The following is a 24,803-nucleotide window of genomic DNA, read 5'->3' as shown; positions in this document are numbered from 1 at the left end:
AATTTGTATGCCCCCAAATAACGTTATAAAAGGCGAAGTGTGATTGGTCGATATTTAAATTATTATTTACAGACGAAATGACACCTGAACATGGGAGTCTACGCAATGCTTTTAGATCTACTGGTAGACCAGTAGAACTAATTTTAATCAGATTGACCACTGTGCATGAAGTAGTAATGATAGTACTCGAATGCATTTTTTACTATTTATTTCTTATTATTATTTTGTTAATTGTCGTTTTAACAACAACTTTGATTGTTATAAAAATAGCAATACTAGTAATAATTTTTAACTAGAAAAAACTACAAAAAAATAACAGCAATATAATGAATTTAAAAGAAGGAAATAAAAAGCACAAATGAATACATACATAAATAAATAAATAAATAAATAAATATAAATTTAAAAAATAATATATATATGTGTGTGTGTGTGTGTCACTTTAATGTACAATACAAAATGTAATAATGACTATGTGAGAGTAATATATTCACACTACAATTGCAAATATACTACTGCTAGTAGTGATTGTCTGATTGTAAATATTCACTGTATAATAACTAAATTTAGGGGGAAATGTGTATTTTAGACCCAGTAGCTTGCAAACATTTGATTGTCCACGATTTCCAAAGCATTACATAGACTTTCCTCTAGTCTTACCCCACATAACAATATCAATAAGGGGTAGGGCTGGAGGTGACTCGAGCTACACCGAGGCCGGTACAGCTATTGCATTGTAAATGCTTGGTAAATCACTGCTGTGGTTTTAAAAATAATATATGTATATACAAATTATACATCGTGAAAAATGCATTAAAAATTATGTAGCCTATATTACTTGTAGAATGCAGAACATTGCATTTTAGGACATCCAGTTTTCAAAAATGTCCTTAGGAGTATTCTCCCGAACCCTGGCATGGTAACTCGGGTGCTTCACACTTCCGATCTCAATCTTTTCCGGTGTCCACTTGTTTCTGCCGTGCCTGCACATGCGCCTTCCACAAGTTTTGAACAAACAGAACAACAGGCGCGGATTCAAGGGGCCCGGGCACCCCTATTTTTGGTCAAACAGTATATTTTACAGAATGCACAAAAAATGCAAACTTATCCCGTCCACCAGTCAAGGACCTTTAAATTATATTTTCAAAAACAACAGCGGGTTTTGGGCCCTCTCTATTCGATATATCATCTGTGGGGCATGGAACAAGACGGTGCAAAAACACTCCATCAAACATCAGCCGAGCACCACTGAGACAAATCGATACCTTCCCCGGGAATGTGTGTGTGCGTGGCTAAGCGTTATGTCATATTGTGGTCTAACTTACGGAGCGTTAAGGGTAGGCCTGTGTGTATCCAAAAGTGTATTAGTCTGGTCGTTGAAGGGTTTGACCCGGACACAAATGGTATATAAATTATTTTGTTATCAGTTGAAGCGTATTTTCTGGTAAAACAACATAAGAAAATTTCGCTAAATTCCGCTTTGAAGAATTTGTTTTAGAAACGGTTCAGTGTATTACCCTATATAGTACTATCTCAGTATAAATTGTGTATATGGACGTTGTTCAGTCTTCGGAGAGTACCACTTTCAATACATACAAAGGCTATATAAGTGGAACTCCGTACACTAGTTGGAATCATGATAGCAATATATTCCGTGTAGAAATGTAGTTAAATTTTGTATGCTTCCCTACTTATTTTCAGGGGATGAGGAATCCCAGGGGCCAACTGCCACCCCAATGCTGGAGCAAATCTTCACATTCGGGAAAAAACGATGTAGACATTTGAATAAATTAACTGGTCTGAAGCTCAGGGTTTTCAATATTATTCAGTGTCATTTTAATCAGTTTAGATAATGCTTCCATCACTTTAGTGGTACGGACTTTCAGTACATTCTCTCCGTCCTTCGACACGTACTCCAGACGCAACTTTTCCCCCCTCACTTGCATCAGAACGAACCTCTGGCCGTCAGACAGGACGTTGAACAATGGCACAGTGGAGATGTCAACGTCGTGCTGATAAGCTAACTGCTGTAGAACCAGTAGCTCGACGACAGCTTGTGCAAACGCTCTGCTGTTCATGGTAGAAGGCGTCTTTGCTTCCATGCACCCAACTGGCTTGCCGCCGCGCGTCAGAAATAAGAAATCAAATTTACAGGTAGGTAGGTAACTCAGTTCAATTTGTGACTCTGTTCTAAGAGTGAGTCCCAGTTCCGGGCACATTTTCCTCAAAATGGTTGACAGATGGATCCTGACGTCTGCTTCCGTGGCCAACACATTTTCGAGCGCGGGATTCGTGTTAGACGCATTGAACATGTCCATAGTTTCTTGGACGATCTTATTCATTTCTCCCGACTGATCATCTACTCTGTCAGTATCAATAAGCAGCTGCTCAATGTGTTCTTCAAAATCGACGTATCTGCTGAACATTTCTAAAGTCCACCTGCTAACACTTCTTGACAGATCGTCTGGCTGGTTCAGAGATTTTGCTTTTGTGTCGGCTGACGACATAGTCCTCCTGTGTTTTTCAAAGTGTTCGCCATCACCGCGATGAGTGTCTCGGCCACTTGCAGTTCGTTTCCAGAGCTTGTCTTCGGCACCTTGTGTACCTTGTAACGTCAGCTTGTTTGTAATTTTGTAGTTCACATGATCACGTACCAAACGACTGTCATCGCCGTGGCCGAGAAGGTTCTTCAAAAATATCCTCGATATGGACTGCGGTCCGAATGACATACATGGACGCTCGCCCACAGTTTCATAATGTGGTTTTGGCGGTAAACGCGGCGTCAGATCGGACAAAAAACTTTGCCATCGTGGTAGGGGACCCGGTTTTTTCCCCACAGTTTCAGTATTGGAGTCCATTTCTGAAAATGCAGAGAAATACTTTAATAGTAGGGAGGTCGTAGGGTTTCCAATGACCGGAGGGAAGACCTCTGAAACCCCGAGATCCACCTTGATATCCGTTAAAGAAAGAAATGTTTTATTTAACGACGTACTCAACACATTTTATTTACGGTTATGTGGCGTCAGATATGTGGTTAAGGACCACACAGATATTGAAGGAGGAAACCCGCTGTCGCCACTTCATGGGCTACTCTTTTTCGATTGGCAGCAAGAGATCTTTTATATGCACCATCCCATAGACAGAATAACACATACCACGGCATTTGATGTACCAGCCGTGGTGTTGATATCCGTTAAATGCACCCCGATGTTTACCCACGATAAGAATGAAATACATTTTTTTTTTTTTTTTTTGCGCAGTAAAAAATTACTAATTAAATAATTCAATCAATCAATCAATCAATCAATCAATCAATCAATCATTTATTTAATAAAATAAAAATAAGTAATGTAATTAAATCAACCAGAAAATCTTGAGACTTTTCATCTCAAGGTTGAGAAGGGGGTGGGGGACGCTTTACTCCTTGCCCCTCCTTAGCCTCCCGTATTTACAACCAGTAACCAATTACATCAGGCCGTGGATACGTCATACTAGTATGTCTAGGAGACGATGTGAATAAGATATTGTTGTTTTTGTAGGCCTACATCGTGTATTCTTACCTCGTTTGTAGTTGGTGTTATAATGTCGCGCCAAAAATATATCAAACGACTGCTGTATCCAAAGAGGTCGGACCTTTCTATAAAAGCTAAGCAAACACCTTTTTGTTGACATCGTGAAATAAATTATGAATAAAAAATTATAAATATCGTTTCACGGTATTAAACAAAGTTTCTTTTACTAGTACAAATTAAATAATCGATAGTGGCTGTTACGTCACTATGACGTCATCATCGTTTATTAAAAAAGATATGTCATGGATGTTTGTAGTTATTAAAAAGATTAACAGATTTAATTTTATTCAAGACATGCATATACCATCAGACATTTTTACAACTACTGAGACTAAAAGAAATAGGACAATATAACAAAAAAAATTGGGCAATCTCTGATATCATTAATAATTGTATCAAAACTAGTTAGGCCTATTTTGAATGGTAGAACTGCAGGAGATCATTTAGGACGGTTTACGTGTCGTACATATAATGGACAAAGCGTTGTGGATTATATCCTTATCTCCGATTAACTCTATGACCATGTTAAATATATCAACATTAAACCACTTCCATGGACATCAGATCACTGTCAGCTCTTTCTAAAACTTAATATATCAGTCAAAAATAAAAAATCACCAGAACACCGCAAGAAATTAAGCCATAAACTTACAAACTACAAAGAAAATAGCATGGAAATAGCAAACCACTGGTATATTCAGCAGTAATGTCAACAGAAAACAAAGAGGCACTCAATAGGTTCATCATGACACCACCACCAACATCGGATGTAGAAGCACATTGTTATGTTAACTTGTTTAGGCCTACATCCGTAGTAAATTCTATAAATATATTTGCCACCAAAACTCACAATCCAAATAGATTTAGGAGAGAAAACATTTGGTTTGACAAGGAATGTGAAAATGCAAAATTAGACATGGAATCTAAATTCCAAATATTTAATACAAATAATACATATGAAACAAAATAAGATGCATTCCAGTCCAAAAACAATTAAAAGAAATTAACCCATCATAAAACACGGTCTCACAAAAAATGTTTTGTTTAAAAGCTTAGAAATATTAATAAAAACGATGCAAAACTTTATGGCATACAATCAATAATATGAAGGATAAACAGAAAAGATAACTATTTCCTTATCCTTAGAACATTTACCGTAATCCATCAGATAATCGTACTCACTCTAATGATGCACATTACAAGGTCACTAATCCACGATAACAAAGTGATTAATTCACAAATAACAGTACCTGGAATTCTAGCCTACGTTGAAGATTTAAAACTCAAAAACGGCACAAACGGAGAACAAGATAAGTAATGAGCTTATTAAGTGCCTCTTCTCTTTAATATTGGATCATGTGGTCAAACTTTTTAATGATATATTGTCAATAGGCTATTTTCCTGCAGAGTGGGCCCATTCAATAATTGTTCCATTGCATAAAAAATGGTGACAAAACAAACCCAAGTAACTAATGTGTCACTGCTCTCAGTAGTTGTATTGGTGAACTTTTTTGCAAAATAATAGATAAACGAATTGTAAAATACTTACAAAATAATGACCAAGTTGATATCTGTCACGCTGGATTCAGACAGGGATTCAGAACAACAGATCATATATCTACATTAAAAACCATTATTGATAAATACAAGTGTAAAAAGAAAGAAAAAATATATGCATGCTTTGTAGATCTAAACCGAGCATTTGATTCCGTGGGTAGAAGAAAACTATTTCATAAGATTGCTCTTATGGGGATTACAAGCAATGTTCTAAAAATTATAAAATCTCTGTATGCCAATGCCACCTTAATGATTGACGGTTTTCAGAGGTACAAATTGCACTAAATAGAGTATGGGACTGAATTATTTGCCCAGTTTTCAGTTTAAAGAGATTTCCGATTTAGAGAGATGAACTTTGTGTTAAAAGATGCTTAAATCACGCGACCGTGGAAAACGTCCGGTTTTGAGAGAATTCCTATCTCAAGGGGTTTCACTGTATGTGCGCACGTGTGCGTGTGTGTGTGTGTGTGTGTGTGTGTGTGTGTGTGTGCGTGCGTGTGTGTGTGTCTCTCTCTGTATATATGAAAGAAACATGGAGGACAGTAGAGAAGAAAATTCGAGAGGGCAGTCTGAGCTGGGGGCTGCTGAAGAAGCCTTATGTTATATATAATTATATACTTACTTAATCCCCTTTGTGCAAAGAAGCACATAAGGCTTCTTCAGCAGCCCCCAGCTCAGCCTGCCCTCTCGAATTTCCTTCTCTACTGTCCTCCATATATATATAATATATATATATATATATATATATATATATATATATATATATATAATCTCAATTTTCCGTTCGAATCGAATCGAATTTCGAATCTCGAATACCTTGGAGAATAATCAAATGTATCAGATGCAGTTCATGAAGGAATATTCAGCTCAGTGAAGGAAATTAGAAAGACAATATAAATATCCACTGCACAGGGAGTACGTACGGTGATTAACATGATTACACAAGGTTGAAGTTTAAATAATAAAGCGCCCTAAATAGAAAACCAGTACTAATGTGTACATAGGTTGAACAGTTGAACTAACACGAGATAATATCTTGGAAGTGATCATTTATTGGCTTTTAATTAGATCACAAAATAATTCAAGTGAAAATTAACTCTCATCACCAATCGGAGATCAAAACTAAATACCAGTGGCTATTCTTCGCACATACAAAAACAGAATCCTAAAAATTAAAAAAGAAATATACTCGTTAAGTCAAGCAATGTTTATTGACCGACTTAATTATCGATTCAGTGTGGATAGGATAAGATCAGCGTTTTTATATCCCCATATGAGTGACTCTGTATTTTGGCGAGATAGAGAGTGTCGTTTGTCGGTTATAACGTTTGTGCCTGTGGAATTCACCCTTTCTGAAGAGAAGTTAGTAGCTTGAATACCGAGTGTGTCTCTCGCGACTGTAGCCAGGTGTGGGAAAGACTTCACGTGATCCTGCTTTGTCTTCCACATTGTTTATTGTTTATTAATGTTAACGGTTGGCCATATAGTTTGTCCCTCGTTTTCCAATAGACCTCTTTCACATTCCACTGCGCATATGCCCGTTGCGGGATAACTTGAGGACGCAAACCGCGAACTCACGCGAGATCTCGCAAAAATAGACCTGTGGACAAGTTGTGGGTGCATAGACAATGGGAAGGTCACGCAATAGGAATGTGAATATCTCCATGATTAATTATTCTATCAGTAGGGAACCCGAACATTCTGTCGACATCCAACAAGACTTATTGGAGACATTTGTGAAGTATTGCTTATCACGAAATACATAAATATTTGGTTGTTAACGCCTGACAAACCATCGGTTCGGATTCGTACGTAATAAATATCGGATATAGGCTGAAATAATATTAATGTGTGCGCGCGTGTGTGTATGCAGATATTTACTGTATTTAACATGATTTAAATATTTATAAAGCATTATACAGATAAATACATTCAGCATTCTTGTCGGGATTTTTTTTTCACCAAGTTATTTAAAACTTTGTTCGGTATTTGGAATAAAATTAAACGATACATATGAAATTTGAGTTATGGTATATAAAACATTAGAATGAGGCCCGTAGGAACGATATCTGGAGTTGGGGAAGGGGAGGGGGCACAATCTGTAGGGGATGGGGGGGGGGGGGGGGGGGCAAAAGCCATATTTTAAGCCGGGTTTATAAAAGTGGGGCTATAGTCCCCCCTCCGACGTCACGGTTGCTACCGACCTAAGAATGGTCAGAAATGTTACTGTATTGCATATACAGCTATTTAAATTCGAAGCAAGATTATTTAACCTGAGAAAGATGTAAGTTTTATTTAGCCTATAACATATTAGACTAGTCGACAGCTACAAACTCAGGATGGTCTCTTTATTATAAACTCATGAGTCATAAGGTACCAGTCATAAGATACTTCGTTTGAATGTTTAAAGCAAACAATGGGCCGATTTCATATGTCTGGGTTTCGAAACACCGGGTTATATCAAAACCTAGGTTTAACACTGGTTTACGTAAAACGCTGAAAAACCTGACCAAGACATACACCCGTGGTGTATTTCACATGTGTGTGTTTTACCCGTGTTTACAAAACCACGCTTTTTACATTGGTTACCCGCAGATTTGGAAAGGGACATAAGCGAGGAATAGCTTACACTTCATCACTTTGTGGTTGAAACTCGTTACCGGTATATTATTAGCATTCTTCTACTGCTTTCCATAGGACAGTAACTTTAGTGCACTTATAAAATAAGTGTTCCAGTGTTTCTGGCATAAGATGGCAAAAATCGCAAATATTAGAATCAACATATTTTATTTTATTTAGAAATATATGTGTAGCTATTATCCTGTGTAAAATTTTATACTGAAACCATAATAAAGATGGGTCTTTAATAGTTTTGAATGGTAGAGCATAATACTTTCCCCATACTTGTGAAGTGAAGTCAAACCCCAATACTGAATATCTGTTTTGGGACGTAGGAATTATTGTAGTGCGATTTAATATTGCGTATATTTGCTTACTTAGGTTTGTATCTTTTAAAAATAGTTTTATTTTAAACGGAAGAATCGGGTTGCAAACAGTGTTAAAACTTTGGTTGTTTGATTTTGTTGTTTTACAAATATATAATTTAATGGCTCTAATTAAAGAAGCATATATTATTCTAAAAAATTGGATTGTACTTGATATTTTGTTATGAAAGTATTGTAATTCATTAATGTCCCATTTTCGTCTATTAGATCTTGAATGAATATTATGCCTTTTTGCAAATACTTCATATAAATAAAAGGTTTGCCGGGGTTTTGGTTTTTTTTTTGCTATTGTACCAATTTAGGCTCATTACATCTTCATTATTATCAGGCGTTTCTTTCTGTTAAATGGCAAGCCAGCTTTGTAACACATCTTTCCAAAAATTATTTTTAATTGTTGTTATTTTTAGCTGAATATAATAATCTCCATATTTAATCATATTTGCTGTCGTTAAACCTGTTACAGCTTGGAAAAGATGTGTCCATTTCGAATTTGATATTAGAAGTCTTCTTAACCAAGTAGCTTTTAACGCAGTTGTAAAATTTCTAATGTTTAGCATTTTGATGCCTCCATTTACATAGTCTTGCATTAGTACTTCTCTTTTGACTTTTTCTGGTTTGTTTTGCCAAATAAAATTAAAAAACATTTTCGTTATTTGTTTTGTTACTTGATCTGGTACATTTGGTAATGCAATTAATAAAATGTGTTATTTTTGAAATTATTAAGGTCTTGATAACAACGACGCGACCCAGTGGAGTTAATTTTCTAGTGAATCATTTCTTCAATATTAACTGAAAAATATACTCCTAGAATGGAAAAGGTTTCTGCACCCCATTCTAACTTCCATTTTGGATGATGAAAAACATCTTTTGAATATTTTTTACTGCCTATCCAGATGATTTTTTATTTCGAGTAGTTTATGTTTAATCCAGAGACGTTGGCATACAAGTCTAATATTTTTAGAGTGCTATCCAGGGATTTGTGGGTTCCATCTAAAGGAGGAGTCATCAGCGTACTGCGATATTAAATATTCTTGCCCGTTTACAGTTATACCTTTGATATCCTTTGAATTTCTTATTAATATAGCTAGTATTTCGGCGCAAATTATGAAAATATAGGGGGAAAGTGGATCGCCTTGTCTACAACCTCTTTCTAGTTTAAAACTTTCAGACAGAAATCCATTTTGTAAAATCCTTGATTCTGAGTTATTATAAAATGTTTTAATCCATGATTTAATTGACATTTTAAAATTGAAAAACTCAAGTGCTTGTTCAACGAATGACCAAGAGACAGAGTCAAAAGCCTTTTCAAAATCGACCAGGAACAATAAGCCTGGAATTTTATTAACTTCTGTATATTGCATTATATCGTATATTAGTCTTATATTTTCAGCTAAAAATCGACCTTTAATGAACCCAGTTTGATCTTTTGAAATTATTTTATCTAGCACTTTTTTTAATTCTGTTAGCAATGCAGCCAGAGGCAATTTTGTATATACAATTTAATAGTGTAATTGGTCGCCAGTTTTTTAAAAAGTGTTTAGGTTTATTAGGTTTTGGTATGCATGTAATAATCCCTAATTTTTGTGTGTTGGACATTTCGTTTATATTTTAGCTGTAATTACTGGATCTAACAATAAAATGCCCGAGATCCTTCCAAAACATTTTTAAAAACTCCGCAGAAAATCCATCAGACCCTGGGCTTTTATCGTTTTTCATAGTTTTAAGGAACGTTAATGCTTCTGAATATGTTATTTCTCCTTCTAGTTCCTGTGCTTCTGTATCTGTTAACTTATTAGCCTCAATGTTGTAGATATACTGGGTGTTTTTGTTATTTGCTTGATTTGTTTTGGAGAAGAGTTTTTGATAAAATACTTTCGTTTTTTCTAGAATTTGTGTTTGGTCTGTTATTATACTACCATCTTCAAGTTCTAATCTAGAAATTAGTTTATTATGAAAGTTGCGTGATTCCATATTACAAAAATATTTTGTCGGCTTTTCTCCTTCTTCGACCCACTTTGCTCTAGATCTAATAAAATGCCCTTTTAATTTATTTCGTCTAATTTCTGTTAACTCGTTTTTTTTTCTTCTAACAAATCGGAATTAACTGTACATTCATCTTCTCTAATACTTGTATTTCCTCGATTAATTGTTTCTCTTTAACATCTCCTGTTTTCTTTTTGAATGCTGAGTATGAAATGGTTCTCCATCTTATTTCCATTAGTAAAACTTCCAAAAACAGTTGATCGTTAATTGTAAACTGAATTTCTTCATTTAAGATATTGTTGATATTTTCTAGATCATATAGAGGGATTGCGTATTGACATTTAATATTTGTAATGGTTTCCTGAATGGTTTGTACATATGTTTTGTCTTTAAGTAAGGAATTGTTAAACTTCCATAATCCCTTACCGGTTATAAAGTGATGTAGTTTTAAATGTAAAACGACCCCGGAGTGGTCAGATCTATATGAGCTGTCTATTTTAACTTTTTGAACAAATTGCATTAGATTGTCTGAAAGAAGAAAAAAGTCCAGTCGAGCTTGTTTTACTGGATTTTTTTTCACCCAAGTATATTTTTTTAACTGGGGATAGAGTTCTCGGAATGGATCTTTAAAACTATATATTTTTCAAAGTTTTCTAGCAGTTTGTTTCTAGCTTTAGGGTTATTGATATGTGTATAATTATTTTTATTTAAACTTTTATTAAGTACAAAATTAAAATCACCACATAAAATATATTTTTCGTTTCCAATTTCTTCAATTATTTTAAAAATATTTTCATAAAAGTGCGGATTGTCCTTATTAGGACCATAAATGTTGGCAAGGGTGATTCTTTCCCCTTCTATGGTTAAATCTAATAATAAATAATTACCCAAAGTATCAATTTTTATATTATGTAATTTGTACTCAAAATTATTATTAAATAAAATAGCTACACCCCTAGAATTACTTTTATAAGAGCTAAATATGCATTTGAATCCCCACTGAGTTTGTATATATGGTTCTAATTCTTTTGTAAAATGAGTATCTTGTAAACAGTATATACAATATTTCTTTTGTTTTAAGTAATTAAGTACATCTCTCTTTTTTTCAGGATTTCCAATCCCTGGCAATTAACTGTCATTATTTGTAAACTAGCCATGTGTACAGTCTTAAATATGGTATTTTATTCTTTATATACATGTATGTTGTAATATAACTACCGATACCTATTAGGCCAGTTTGGAAATGTGTTCTTGAAAGAGAATATACAAAATGTACAGTACATTATATAGAGAAAGTACAGACAGACGTTTGAGAAACGAAATATAGGGTGTCTCTATTCAAGGCGGACTGTGTTGACCGTGGGCTGGTTTTAAAACTAAGTGATTAGTTTAGAAAAAGAGCTCGTTATAGATTAAACTCGGTATACTCAGTTTGATGTGAGCTGTTTTGGATGTGTGTTATGGGGCACTTTAAACTACTAAAAAATGAACATTTTTGTTTAAAGAAAGCTTTTCTGCGACCGTCAAACAAGGTAAGTGCTATAAATTGCGAACCCATAGAAGCGAGCAAGCCACAGTTTTACGAGGTGAGTACCATAAGCTGAAGTGAACACTATAAGCGTTCCACTCCACCAACTGCTGGTTTTGAAGCGTGGTATTGACTGCTTTCGTGAACATCTATACTGATATATATTTATGTGCGACGTTATTTTTATAGAGATATGATAGACGTTTATTGCTTTGATACCGGTGGTAATCGATCAACTTTCATTACTAGTACTTCCTGTTTTCGTGCAGTTCATACACCATGAAGAAAATGTTTATTTTTACTAATTTAATAAATAACTATATTTATTACCCCTAGTGACCACTTATAACAGGGAAAATATTTTCCATATTTTCTGAATGAGAAGTCTTATGCAGTGTTGTGACGTACAATATTACTGGATGATTTGACGCTTACAAACCAATGACCAATGTCGGTACTAAATATAACATCATCGCGATTTGGCAAACACACAAAATGACGTCATGTACTTTAATGAGTTTGCGTCCACGATTGTTTTAATATTAAATTTATAACAAAATGTCATTTCAACGCAAATCATTATTTATATTTTTAGTATAATAATGATAACTTTTGTTTTTAAAAATTATATGTGAACGTGATTAAAATGCAGTTATATCAATACCCAGAACAGTGTGTAAAGTGGTTTACATTGTTTCTATAGCCTACATGTACGTGCATGTGCGCCTAAAATAAAGGCGTTTAGAGAAAACATAGCTGGGGTAATAAATAGAATAGCAAACTCAGTACCAGTTATTATCAATGTATGTCCCGAGTGATATACTTTTCATTTGTCACTCGCTAAAGCTCATGACAACTAAAAATGATTTGATTCGGGACATAATTTTGATAATAACTGGTATCTCGTCTAATTATCATCTATATATCTCAGGCGCTTTGTTGTTCATTCGCCACGAAGATGGTGAAGGGGTGGATCTAATTATACAGTCGTGCTAAAAAAAACCCAGGCAAAAGGGCATCTTGTCTAAAGGGGGATGGGGTTCGAACCCCCCTACCCCCAACCTGTATTCGTTTCTGTACAGTGTCGTAGGCAGGAGTTTGTATTGTGGGGGGAGGGGTACCTGGCAGCCAAGTAAACAATGATACTGAGTATGCCACTGATCACCCCTAATTTTGCCGGGATTGGGGGTGGGCATGCCCCCCCCCCCCCCCCCCACCGACTAGGCCATTGTTTCTGTAGTGGCTTCAAATGATCTCTAAAATACGTTCACATTTCATGGCTCTGCAATACTGACGTAAAACACCATTTAGCTGCCGAAATTATCCATGAAGAAAAGTTACTTTGAGCAAACCCAGCAAAAAAACACCTCTAGGGCAGGTTTAAACAAGCAATACAATTGTAACCCAGTGTTAAACTACGGTTATTGAAAACCAGACGTGAAATGCACAGTAAACATGACCCAAGGTTTAACCTAGGTTTAAACCATATGTTTCCAAAACCCACCGATAACCTAGACATGAAATCGGCCCATAAAGTACCATGTCAGGCCCGTAGCCGGGGGGGGGGGGGGGGGGGGGGTCGGGGTATCGGACAATCCCCCCACGCAGGATTGAGAGTTCCGCTCAAATGAAAAAAAAATCGGATTTTACATATAAGTCCTTGTCCCCAAATGACCGGGATAACGTAGCAAGAACGTCTGTCTGAGGTTCTGAGTGTAACCGGCGTCATCTCATTGTTTGGCAAGGGGTTTTATATATATATATATATATATATATATCTGGGGAAACACCACCACCCCACCCCCACCCCCCGTCTACGGCTCCGCGCCATCGGCGCTCGCGTTTGATGAGTTCCGTTTACATGAAATTTCGATCACCCCACCCCGCTAATCATTAATCATGCTGGCTACGGGCCTGAAGTTATATACAATATTCATAAGTTAGACCAAAGATCAAATTAGGATCGTGTCGGGTTGCATGGGTCTACCACTTGTTGCTGAATTTTGTTATGTATAATCATGTACGTTATTAAAACGTGTGATACTTGCATACCATATCGATATATAGGACTTCTCCCTATTGCTTGTAAATGTGTATCAAAGTACTGATGGTATCGCTAACGATCTCGACCAATCTTCTCAGGTACAAAATACAAAATAGTAACCAAACACTATTGTACATACAGATATATGTTTACTTCAAGCTGATCTTCATGTAAAGAAGATGTCATCTTCTAAATTCTCCAAAACAAACAACGCAAACAGCCGCGTTTACTCGGTTTCTGACGTCATGCTAAGTTGTAGGTTTGACAGCTCATATGTTTTAAAACTTCGTAAATATCAGCTATTATTTCAAGTGAAGTTGTATGTATCTGATATAAATGATAGTAAAAATAAAATAAAATAAAATAAATAAATCAGTAAATAAATAAATACATAAATAAATAATTCGTGGATAGACATGTAACATTGATTAGTAGATGTAGGACTGTCTTTTTTTTAAAGGGACATTCCCGAGTTTGCTGCATTGTAAAATGTTTCCGACTAACAAAATATTTCTACGATTAAACTTTCATATTAAATATATTTTCTTGTTTAGAATATCAGTGTCTGTTTATTCAATGTGTTTCTGGTCGTCTTAATATTTGCAAGAAACCCAAACTGGATTTCGTCTTTAAATAATTTTGTACAAAATGTGTTTTAGGAAATAAAGTGAAATTTAACCTAGTACAAATATTAGAATGATCAGAAACACGTTTAATATACATCCACTAATATTTTATATGCAGAAAAATATAGTTGATATGTAATTACACTCGTTAAAAAGTCTATGTTAGTCGATAACATCTTAAAACTTGCAGCAACTCAGGAATGTCCCTTTAATGAAACGATAAGGAGAAAATGGAGCTGTGATAAAGGTCTATGTGAGTTAGGGGTTTTGGGGGGGGGGGGGGGGGGGGGGGGAGGGGGAAGGAGAGGCATACTTTATTAAATTTTAAATACTGATACATGTGGAGAATTAAACATCACTGGTAAATCCGCGTGAATATTTAACTATAATTCTAATTGTCAAAAGTAGCAAACACATTCCACTAAAGTTAATTTTATTGTATGAATCTTTTAAATTTGTGCTGTTAAAATACCCTTGACAGGCGGCTCCAGAGACTTGTCTAAGTTAATGTTTCACTGCTTTTGGTCATTCCGATGTAAACTTTAGTAGACCGTTTTTTGCGGCCATTTTAACATCTTATACGAAATATGTACGTTAGTCGCTAGAGATTCACAGCTCCTACGAAGCTACTCACGACGCTCATGACAACTGTCGATCATGCCCCCCAATTTGTGTATAGCCTCGATACCGTCCAATTCGGCAAGGGACGGTACTTTTCGCGCACATGCCCAATGGGAATGTGAAAGAGGTCTATTGTCCGTACACTGCAATATTCGAAATTCCAAATACACAAAAATCGAATCGAATCGAATCGAAGCTTCGCGACGATTTCGAATCGAATCGAATATACGAAGCTTCGCAGGGGCCTAATATATATATATATATTTTCAGTTGCTTGGATATTATATTATTCTATGCACATTATATAGGCTTTTGGCGCCTGTACTTATGCATGCTATAAAGTGGCAGTCTTGCTACAGACGATGTTGAAACCATATACATCAACATGGTTAACAATGCACCTGACAACTCTGCCTTAACTTCTTTTGAAATCAGTCTTGTGAGGAGATATTGTGTTGAATATGCTAATGGAAGGAAGGAAGGAAATGTCTTATTTAACGACACACTCAACACATTTTATGGCGTCAGACCACACAGATATTGAGAGAGGAAACCCGCTGTCTCCACTTCATGGGCTACTCTTTTCGATTAACAGCAAGGGATCTTTTATATGCACCATCCCACAGACAGGATAGTACATACCATGGCCTTTGTTACACCAGTTGTGGACCACTGGCTGGCATGTGAAATAGCTCAATGGGTCCACTGATGGGGATCGATCATAGACCGACCGTGCATCAAGTTAACGCTTTACCACTGGGCTTTGTCCCTCCCCATGCTAATGGAAGTTTCACAACACTAATGTGCATGTACGTTACAGCTTCTATCACACTTTTTTTACATCTTATATTGTTTTGGTGAATTACAGGCGAATAGTTTATTATAGACTATCAAGTTTCTTGGAGACCTTCAAGTACATTTTTTATTATTTTGAAAATTAGCTGATTCTACAAATGTTGTATGCTTTTAATTCCCTCCTCAAATTCTGGTGGTCCCATGTATTAAAAAACATATAATTAAATAAATTATAAACAACAATTTTATTCAAATTTTGATCGTTTATTTTCAGGATTTCGTTTAACAGAACAAAACATTAAATGATATACATATATGGTAGGTTTAATGTCAATGGTGATGAATGTTGTTACTTTTAAACAAAAAGTAAAAATATATACATTTGGAGAATGGCATAGTGAGAGCAGTCATTATTATCAGTTTTTACCAAAACAAGAGATTGGGGAAAAAGGAAAATATGAGAACTGTTTGATAGAAAACTGCAAATGGAAGATTTGTTTTTTATGACCATTTTGAAAATTAAAATGAAAGATAATATTCCATAGTAACCAATAACTACGGTAATTTGTACATCTTCCAGTACCAGTAAAAAGATGACTACGGTACGATATTATTTGTAAATCTTACAATATCGGTGTAACAACATACAATATTAAAAAAAAACACCTCAAAACTCGCACAACCCACCTCAAAACTTGTGACATTACATAAAACAGAAATGGTTGCCTAGTTCCATCAAAATCTTTTGATGATAATTTATCTAAAATAATAATATTTTAAGCATATTTGAAGCCAGAAAGCTCCAAGTGAAAAAACATTTTAAAAAATAACATCTTAAGCAGATATCTACCTATACATACTACAAGCCTCCAGGTTTCACAAAAATGATTGTAGTGTGTTAAAAGACAGATAGATGTAGATGAATAATTGGACGGATTGAAATTTCAAATATATGCAACGCTTCCCCGAAGTTGAAGTTTGAAACCAGATGAACTGTACATTTTATGGGAGACATTGGCTATAATCATCATTTGGGGTGTGGCAGGAATGAACAAAAAAACAAAACCCTGCAAGTCCTTTATATTAAAATAGTGAGAACATTTGAAATGACAGGACACATTTATCAGTGGTGGATCTAAGGGGGGTTCCACCCTACATTTTATGAGTTATCCGAGAAATTGCTTCAGGAATATTTGTGACTTTCGGCCACATGTCATTACACCCCCCCCCCCCCCCCCCCCCCCCCCCCAATGGATTTTTTGGATCCACCACTGCATTTATGCAAGTGTAATTTTATCATATGATGACCTGGTAAAATCCATTATATGATCACATGACCTGGTAAAGTCTATTTTATGATCACATGATCTGGTAAAGGCATTTTATAATCACATAACCTATTAAAGTCTATTTTGAGATCATACAACTCGAAACTTGTATGATCATATGACGTGGTTAAATCAACTTTTAGTCATGTAAATACAATAGTAATGTATTTAGGTGTCTTGGTTTTGTGGAGCTCAATGCTTTTATGACCACTGATAACATCCCAAACTGATCCCTTTGAAACTTTCTGCTTTGAATGCTATATAAGGCACCATCAATCATGCAGGTTTATCAAATATAGAAGAGGTTATTATTTTATTTTATTTTTTGATCTACTAAAATGATTATTGAATTGAACACATAAATGACATAAAATGACTAACTGTGCATAATATTTGAATAAGAAAATCACTAAAATAACCGCTACGCATGCATAGGATTAGTTATGGAAATAATTAATACAAAGTAAATTTTCTATGTCTGGCGGTATAACTTACTATTGTTTAATGCAGACTTTCCACAAATGAAAATGACATGTTCTATTTTCTTACTTAACTACTGACAAGTTTCAGTATGTAAAACAGACCACTTCTCAAAGTGTTAACTTACTTGTGTAAAACAGCCACCTGTGGGAAAAGACTACCCTACTGTTCCCTATAATACTAATGCTTAAGGCTGGTAGGTACTGGGTTCAATTCCAGGTACCGGTTCCCACTCAGAGCGGGTTTAACGACTCAGTAGGCAACTTCGCCAACTTCTCTCTCACTAACCATTAACAACTAACCACTATCCTGACCAGCCAGCGTAGATAACCGAGGTGTGTGCCCAGAACAGTGTGCTTGAACAGTAATGGCATAGCAGCATGAGAACAATCATAAATGAAATGAAACCATGCAATGTACTAATGTACCAGTATAAATTTGCAACCAGTCTTTTAACCCTTTCCGACTATGGAACGGGAAATCCCGTTAAAAAAAAAATCACTGTTCAGACTACAGAACGGGAAATCCCGTTGTGTTTTCAGTTTGTATTTACCACCAAATTTGTCACAGGTTGACATGGGCAATAGAGGCAGTGCTAACAACAACATCCTGTAGAAGTGTTACATGGTTTGCCGTGAGAATGTGCTCATTTGTTGGGAACTTTTCAGCCTATTTGGTATAACTGTTCTGTTAACTACAATGGCGACATCCATTTTCTATAATACGACCTTCACGGAAAATTAACGCTATAGTGATGTTTTATCGTAATGTAACTGATAATTCGGTTGGAATTCCACTAGCTGAAATACTATCATGAATTCAAGATGACATACCACTTTAGAGATTTGCACGTGCTCGGAAAGATTTTCTAAATGGGTTTATTCATTTACACATTTTCATAGAAATTTGGTATGTTTTTATAATCAGTGATTTTGTTTAATATAACTCTATATATGTATAATAATGAGCTCCTTCTCATAGAAAATTGATTTACGTTTACAAATATGCTTGAACCAGTCTTCTACTATGAATATTAAATAATTTATCATCAAAAAACCATCTGTAAATTTATTGTTTGTTTAACTGTCAAATATATAAATTCCTGGGGCACTTTGAAGACAATGGGTTAACGAGTCTGAAAGGGTTAAGATGTCATTTAAAAAAGAAACACAAAAACATCCTTAAGACACATTTGTCAGTTACTGCTTTTCATTGCAGGTAGTTCTAGACAAATTAAATGTCATTTATATGACATTAGGATATTGTCACGTACAGTTCAAATTGAATATCATTGCTCTGGCTTTAGAAAGGTGCCAGGTGATACTGTGTTCAGTATCACTGCTACAGCCCTTGAACCGGCCTCGATGGCGCAGTGGTTAAGCCATCGGACTACAGGCTGGTAGGTACAGGGTTCGCAGCCCAGTACCGGCTCCAACCCAGGGCGAGTTCTTAAGGGTTCAATGGGTAGGTATAAGGCCACTACACTCTCTTCTCTCTCACTAACCACTAACCAACTAATAACTAAACCCACTGTCCTGGACAGACAGCTCAGATAGCTGAGGTGTGTGCCCAGAACAGCATGCTTGAACCTTAACTGGATATAAGCACGAAAATAAGTTGAAATGAAATGAAAACAGCCCTTGAAATTGGGACAATTTTGTGTTGGCACTCTACTTCAAATAATAACAAGGTTAATGCCTAATCAACTGTGACAGCTTTTACAAATATACTGTATAGGATTATGCACACGCATGCAGAAAATCTTGAACATTTGTCATTTGTCCAATTTTAATGTAGTTTAACAAGCTTTCTGAGAGTACTGCTAATACTGCTAATACATGTCCCCATCTGCGGCCAGCAAATTTTTGTATCTCTTATATTCAAGGGCCATAACTATAAAAAATGGGCAAATCACCATGCAAGTTAAACATGATCTGTAACAGTACATGAGAAAGCTATATACAAAATCTCAACTCAGTATTTTCTGGCATTCTCCCCCCCCCCCCCCACAAAAGGCCCGGAAAATAAATGTTTGTCCCCTAAATTCAAGGGCCATAACTCTGTCAAAAATGGGTAACTTGCCATGAAAGTTTAAACTTGATTTGTAACAGAAGATGATAAAGCTATATAAAACATTTCAGTTCAATATCTCGAGTTAATTGCAAAAAATAAATTCAGAATTCTTTTTTTAAATCTCCTAAGTTCAAGGGCCATAACTCTGTCAAAAATGGGTAAATCGTCATGAATGTCAAACTTGATCTGTATTAGTACATGATAAAGCTTTACACAAAATTTCAGCTTAATAACTCAAGACATTGTGAAAACTATATGTGGGACGACGGACAGAAGGTTGGAGATGAAACCAATAGTCCCCTCTGGATGGACCGGTTGGAGACTAATGACACTGTTATGACAGACATTTTCTCATAGACAGGACAGCACAGACCATGTAATTTTGGGGCTGATCTTATGACTTACCACTACTAAATTGATCTGCTTCCTAGCAGGTAATAAGTTTATTTTATTACATTCATTTTCAGTTTAAATTAAAATACAGTATCCATAAAGAGAGAAAAAAAAATGTTTCAATGAAATCGGTACAAAATTATGAAAATACATCATGACTAGGAGAACATGTTAAATATTATTTTTTATTAAACAAGTTATTATGAAAGTGGTGGGGATAAAACAGATAGAAAGAAACACCAAAAAGAAAAAACCCTGGCATAACATGTTGAAAAAAAAAGAAAAAAAGATCATTAATTATTAACAGAGGTTTTATTGTAAATTTCTGAATGCTACATTTGAGTAATCCATAAATAAAACTAGTTGTGTTAAATCATAACCATTGTAGCAATTTGAAAAAAAAAAGAAAAAGAAAAAAAAAGTACAACTAAAAAAAAAGTCTTTGCTAAACTACAAAATAATTTGTAGACATTTTCACAAACCAGTTGGTAGTCAGACAACAATGAATTCTCATAATGAAGATAAAATGTATGATAATGTGCAACAACAAAGTACCATCACTTGTTACATGAGATGAACGCAAGGTGTGGTACCCAATCAATGTTTTTACGCAAGAGGTGTGCACAGTGATGAATTCACGGGGCATCCAGTGAACTGGAACCTTTCTGTAGATCTGCACTTTTTCCAAGCATGGAGATAATTGGTGATTGGGATCTCTCCTTCAGGAACGAATGCTGAATGTTGAAATCTTTTACAACTACAAAACACAATAGGGTTTTAAAAAAAATTATCATCAAGATTGGGAAAAGGCTTCAAGCCTTAAAGCCACTGACCCTAGTTAGTATGGTACATACCTTTTTTTGTTTTGTTTCACATAGCATTGATTTTGAGCCATTAGAAAGTCCAGGACAACCAGAAACACATTGTGAAAACTGACAACTTAGCAAAAGCAAAAAGTTGTAAATAATATTTTTGGTTAACAGTAAAATGTATGTAATGGCTGAAAATATTTACACTGCCTAATAACTAAAGTCAGTGATTTTAATAGGTCTAACGCACATTAAATGTTAAAGAAAGGAATGTTTTATATGATGTACACATTTTAATTACAGTTATATGATATCAGATATGGATACCGAACACAGATTAAACCCTCTGCCCCCTCTCCATGGGCTACTTTTTTTTCGATTACCAGCATAGGATTGTTTATATACACTATCCCACAGCCAGGATAGTACATACCACTGCCTTTGTTGTAGAGCACTGTGCCCGTGCTTATAAAACTTTCATCTAGACTCAAATTTTTTAATGGCGTCACTCGCATACAATTTGTATGGCATTGCCATGACTCTAATTAAGTTTTGAGTTTAGACTCAAAAAGTTGCATAAGCACCAGGTCTTGGCAGGAACAAGCAATAGTCCAATGAGGATCGATCCTGGACCAACCACGCATCCGGCGAGTGCTACACCACTGGGCAACATGCTGAACGTAAATGTTTAACAAAAACCCCACTAATAACCTTCTTCAAGATTTGGACACTGGTCTTCCTGACTGTGTGCCGACTTTCTCTTGCCGATGCACTCTGTAATGAGATCGAGCGATGCGCCGTTCACTTCAACACTCTCTTCCGAACTGCGAGTCGCGTCATTCGTCACAGGCTCGTTATTATCACTACAGTTTGTTGTGTCCACCACCTGCGGACTCGCGCAACTCTCCTGCTCGCTGGCGACCGATCTGGTAAAATCAAGGTACGTGGTGCTGAGGTCGATCTTGCTGAGATCGATCTGTCCCGCCTCACAAGACAGGCCATACAGACACGCTGCCACCTCGTCTAGAGATCCGCCCGGCTGCAGGTGGTCGGGTACTGTTGGTTCCGGTGCTGTATCCTCATCAGTGTTCTGTGTGCAGCTTGCCAGACCGGACTCGTCTGGTTTTGTCAGTTCCGTGATTATGTCCTCTGTGGTTTCTTCGTTTGGGTGGATGTCCGTCTGTTCCGTGTCGGCGTCTGTTGCAGGTGCATCATCAGAAGGTTTGTCTGAAGGACGGCCATCAGAGGCTGCATTATCAGATACACTGTTTAAAAAAACAAATAATAATAATAATAAAAAAAATATGTGAGAAGTAAATATTGTAAATCTAGGAAGTTTTGCAAACAACAACAGTGTTTGACAAATCCACTAGTGAATATTTGGTCTGGGCTAGTGAATATTTAGTCCAGGCTCTAGTTAATATTTGGTCTGGACTAGTGAATATTTGGTCCGGGCTAGTGAATATTTGGTCCTGGCTAGTGAATATTTGGTCTGGGCTAGTGAATATTTGTTCCAGGCTAGTGAATGTTTAGTCCAGGCTAGAGAATATTTGGTCTGAGCTAGAGGAAGTATTCACCTGTATTACTGTATATACAAAGGACACTAACCAAAGTTTCTGTGAGGGTTGGTTACTTTCTCAAAACATTTGTTGAACACAAAGAACTGTGAAAACTGGGAAGGACTACAGAGTGCAGTGACTTATAAAGAAAGAAATGTTTTATTTAACGACGCACTCAACACATTGTATTTACGGTTATATGGCGTCAGACATATGGTTACGGATAACACAGATATTGAGAGGGGAAACCCACTGTGGCCACTTCATGGGCTACTCTTTTCAATTAGCAGCAAGGGATCTTTTATATGCACCATCCCACAGACAGGGTAGTACATACCACAGCCTTTTTGATATACCATTCGTGATGCACTGGCTGGAACGAGAAATAGCCCAATGGACCCACCGACGGGGATTGATCCCACACCGACCGTGCATCGAGCGAGCGCTGTACCACTGGGCTACGTCTCGCCCTCACATTGATTTATGTACACAATAGTAAGTTTAGTTTTGTAAAGAAATCAAAGACAAAAACATTGGTTTAATTAATTATCAATGAATCGTAAGCACAGATTTGACTGAAAACATATTTTATTGCACATAATATATATATACAAAAGGATTGGGCACAAGTTATTCCTCTCCTTAGCACAGATGTTTGGTCAATAACTGTTAATCTGCCAACCAACTACTTGATAACCTTTACTTAATTCTTTTCTGCACATTTAACAGTGAACATCAGCTTCTCAATTAATTACAACAACAGATCGTATGAACTTTCAAACTTGATTCATGGCAAAGACAATGTGCTTGTCGGTGTTTTTAATAGTAATAATTTTGCTATTAGAGGTTCACAATACTTTCTACACACAGTTTTGGCCATTGTTGACCACTCACAATACTTTAATGATGCAATACATGGTATATTTACAGTATTATTTTTAGTATTTAACTTGGTCTGATGATGCCAACACATAATGCAAGAAAAGCAATGGTAGGAATACAGTAAATAGCATCTATCCTAACTTTCAATGTTGCACTAAATAAGACCATGCCTGCCATTGACAGATGTGACACGACTTATTCAATGTCGTCATAAAGTGTTGTTTCAGATACTAAACAACATGCTGGTTTCAAGACAGTTAGGAAAAGAAAGAAAGTCACAATTGTATAGTTTTTTGTATCTTTCATGTGTTTTCTTCAAAATATCTAAATATTTCGGCTAGTTACAGAAAAGTAGTGAGAGTCAGGGGTGGGGGTGGGGTGATAGGCGTGGCTTTTTTTTTTTTGGTTCATCGAGATATGAATGAAAAAACAGTAATCACCTCTCGACCAGTGAGATTGCTGTAAAGTTTATAAATGCAAAGAAAATTTAATTATTTAAAAATGAAGATGTTTTAACATTCTAATGTTTTAGTTGAATATTAAATGGATCACCTTTCAGTTTCTGTTGCTACTGGTTCATCGGGAATGTCTGTATTCAGATATTCAGAATTGCAAAGCATTTGTATGGTGGCTCGCCCATTGGGTGTTGGCAACAGCAGTGATGACAAAAGTTCTTTTAATAAATGGTTCTGAAAGTAAGTAAATGCTCAGAATTACTCAATGACAAAACTATACACAATATAAGTGGTTTTGAAAGAAAGTTAGTAAGTAAATCCTCAAAATTAGCCCACATTAAAGATAACATATAAAATATAAACATTAGTGTTCATGCTCATATATCTAACCAGTGTTCAAGAAGGAAGGAAACGTTTTATTTAACGACACACTCACCACATTTTATTTACATTATATGACGTCAGACATATGGTTAAGGAACACACAAATATGGAGAGAGGAAACCCGCTGTTGCCACTTCATGGGCTACTCTTTTCGATTAGCAGCAAGGGATCTTTTATATGCACCATCCCATAGACAGAATAGCACATACCACTGCCTTTGATGTACCAGTCGTGGTGGTGTCCCCAGAACAGCGTGCTTGAACTTTAATTGGATATAGGCATGTAAAATACTTACAGAAGTAAGTAACGAGTTTAAGGACAGGTAGTCAATATAATGCAATTTGAATTCCACTGAGAAACTTACTAGAGGTGCAGACTTATAGTCCAGAGTTCCCTCGGGTAAAGTACCAAACTGAGTATCCGGGCAATGAAGCTGAAACGAACAATAAGAGAGACTTAATAGACACTTCACAATAAGTTTTAAAGCCACGATCTCGCCTCGCTATAAATCTGACATCTTTCATTACCACAAGACACACACTCAGTTTTACAGTTTATTACCGTGATCTCTATCAACAGCTTGTCAACCACTTTGCATTCAGTCCTGTGGTTCTAAAGTTAAAAACATTTGTTAAACTCTGATTTATTAATCATAGACTATTGAATGTCAAACATTTGGTAGTGTTGACATGTAGTCTTAGAGAGGAAA

General features: G+C 35.9%; 2 protein-coding genes across 2 annotated transcripts in view; both read right to left on the bottom strand.

Moving 5' to 3' along the window:
- Window positions 1–213: 213 nt before the first annotated feature.
- LOC121379083 lies at window positions 214–3,760 on the bottom strand. The gene is made up of 2 exons (XM_041507546.1): window positions 3,561–3,760; window positions 214–2,860 (listed from the first exon to the last, which is right to left on the bottom strand). The coding sequence occupies exons 1-2, from the start codon at window positions 3,670–3,672 to the stop codon at window positions 1,791–1,793; spliced, it is 1,182 nt and encodes a 393-aa protein (XP_041363480.1). The 5' UTR covers window positions 3,673–3,760; the 3' UTR covers window positions 214–1,790.
- Window positions 3,761–19,751: 15,991 nt separating this feature from the next.
- Window positions 19,752–24,803, bottom strand: part of LOC121380041 (serine/threonine-protein kinase 31-like) — a 41,691-nt gene continuing 36,639 nt past the window's right edge. The window contains exons 22-25 of the mRNA XM_041508769.1: window positions 24,459–24,527; window positions 23,808–23,944; window positions 21,526–22,079; window positions 19,752–20,762 (exon numbers count right to left, since the gene is read on the bottom strand). Of these exons, the coding sequence (XP_041364703.1) occupies window positions 20,641–20,762; window positions 21,526–22,079; window positions 23,808–23,944; window positions 24,459–24,527 (882 nt within the window). The 3' untranslated portion in view covers window positions 19,752–20,640. The remainder of the gene's footprint in view (window positions 20,763–21,525; window positions 22,080–23,807; window positions 23,945–24,458; window positions 24,528–24,803) is intronic.

This window comes from Gigantopelta aegis, chromosome 8 (genome assembly GCF_016097555.1).
Source record: "Gigantopelta aegis isolate Gae_Host chromosome 8, Gae_host_genome, whole genome shotgun sequence".
NCBI lineage: Eukaryota > Metazoa > Mollusca > Gastropoda > Neomphalida > Peltospiridae > Gigantopelta > Gigantopelta aegis.
The sequence above is the reverse complement of the archived record's forward strand: the minus strand, read 5'-3'. Positions and strand labels throughout refer to the sequence as shown.

Excerpts from the sequence above, each read along its gene's own strand:
- LOC121379083 (XM_041507546.1), bottom strand. The coding sequence starts at position 3,672 with ATGTCAACAAAAAGGTGTTTGCTTAGCTTTTATAGAAAGGTCCGACCT. Across the intron at positions 2,861-3,560 it reads TAACACCAACTACAAACGAG|AAATGGACTCCAATACTGAA; the intron begins GTAAGAATACAC and ends CTGCATTTTCAG.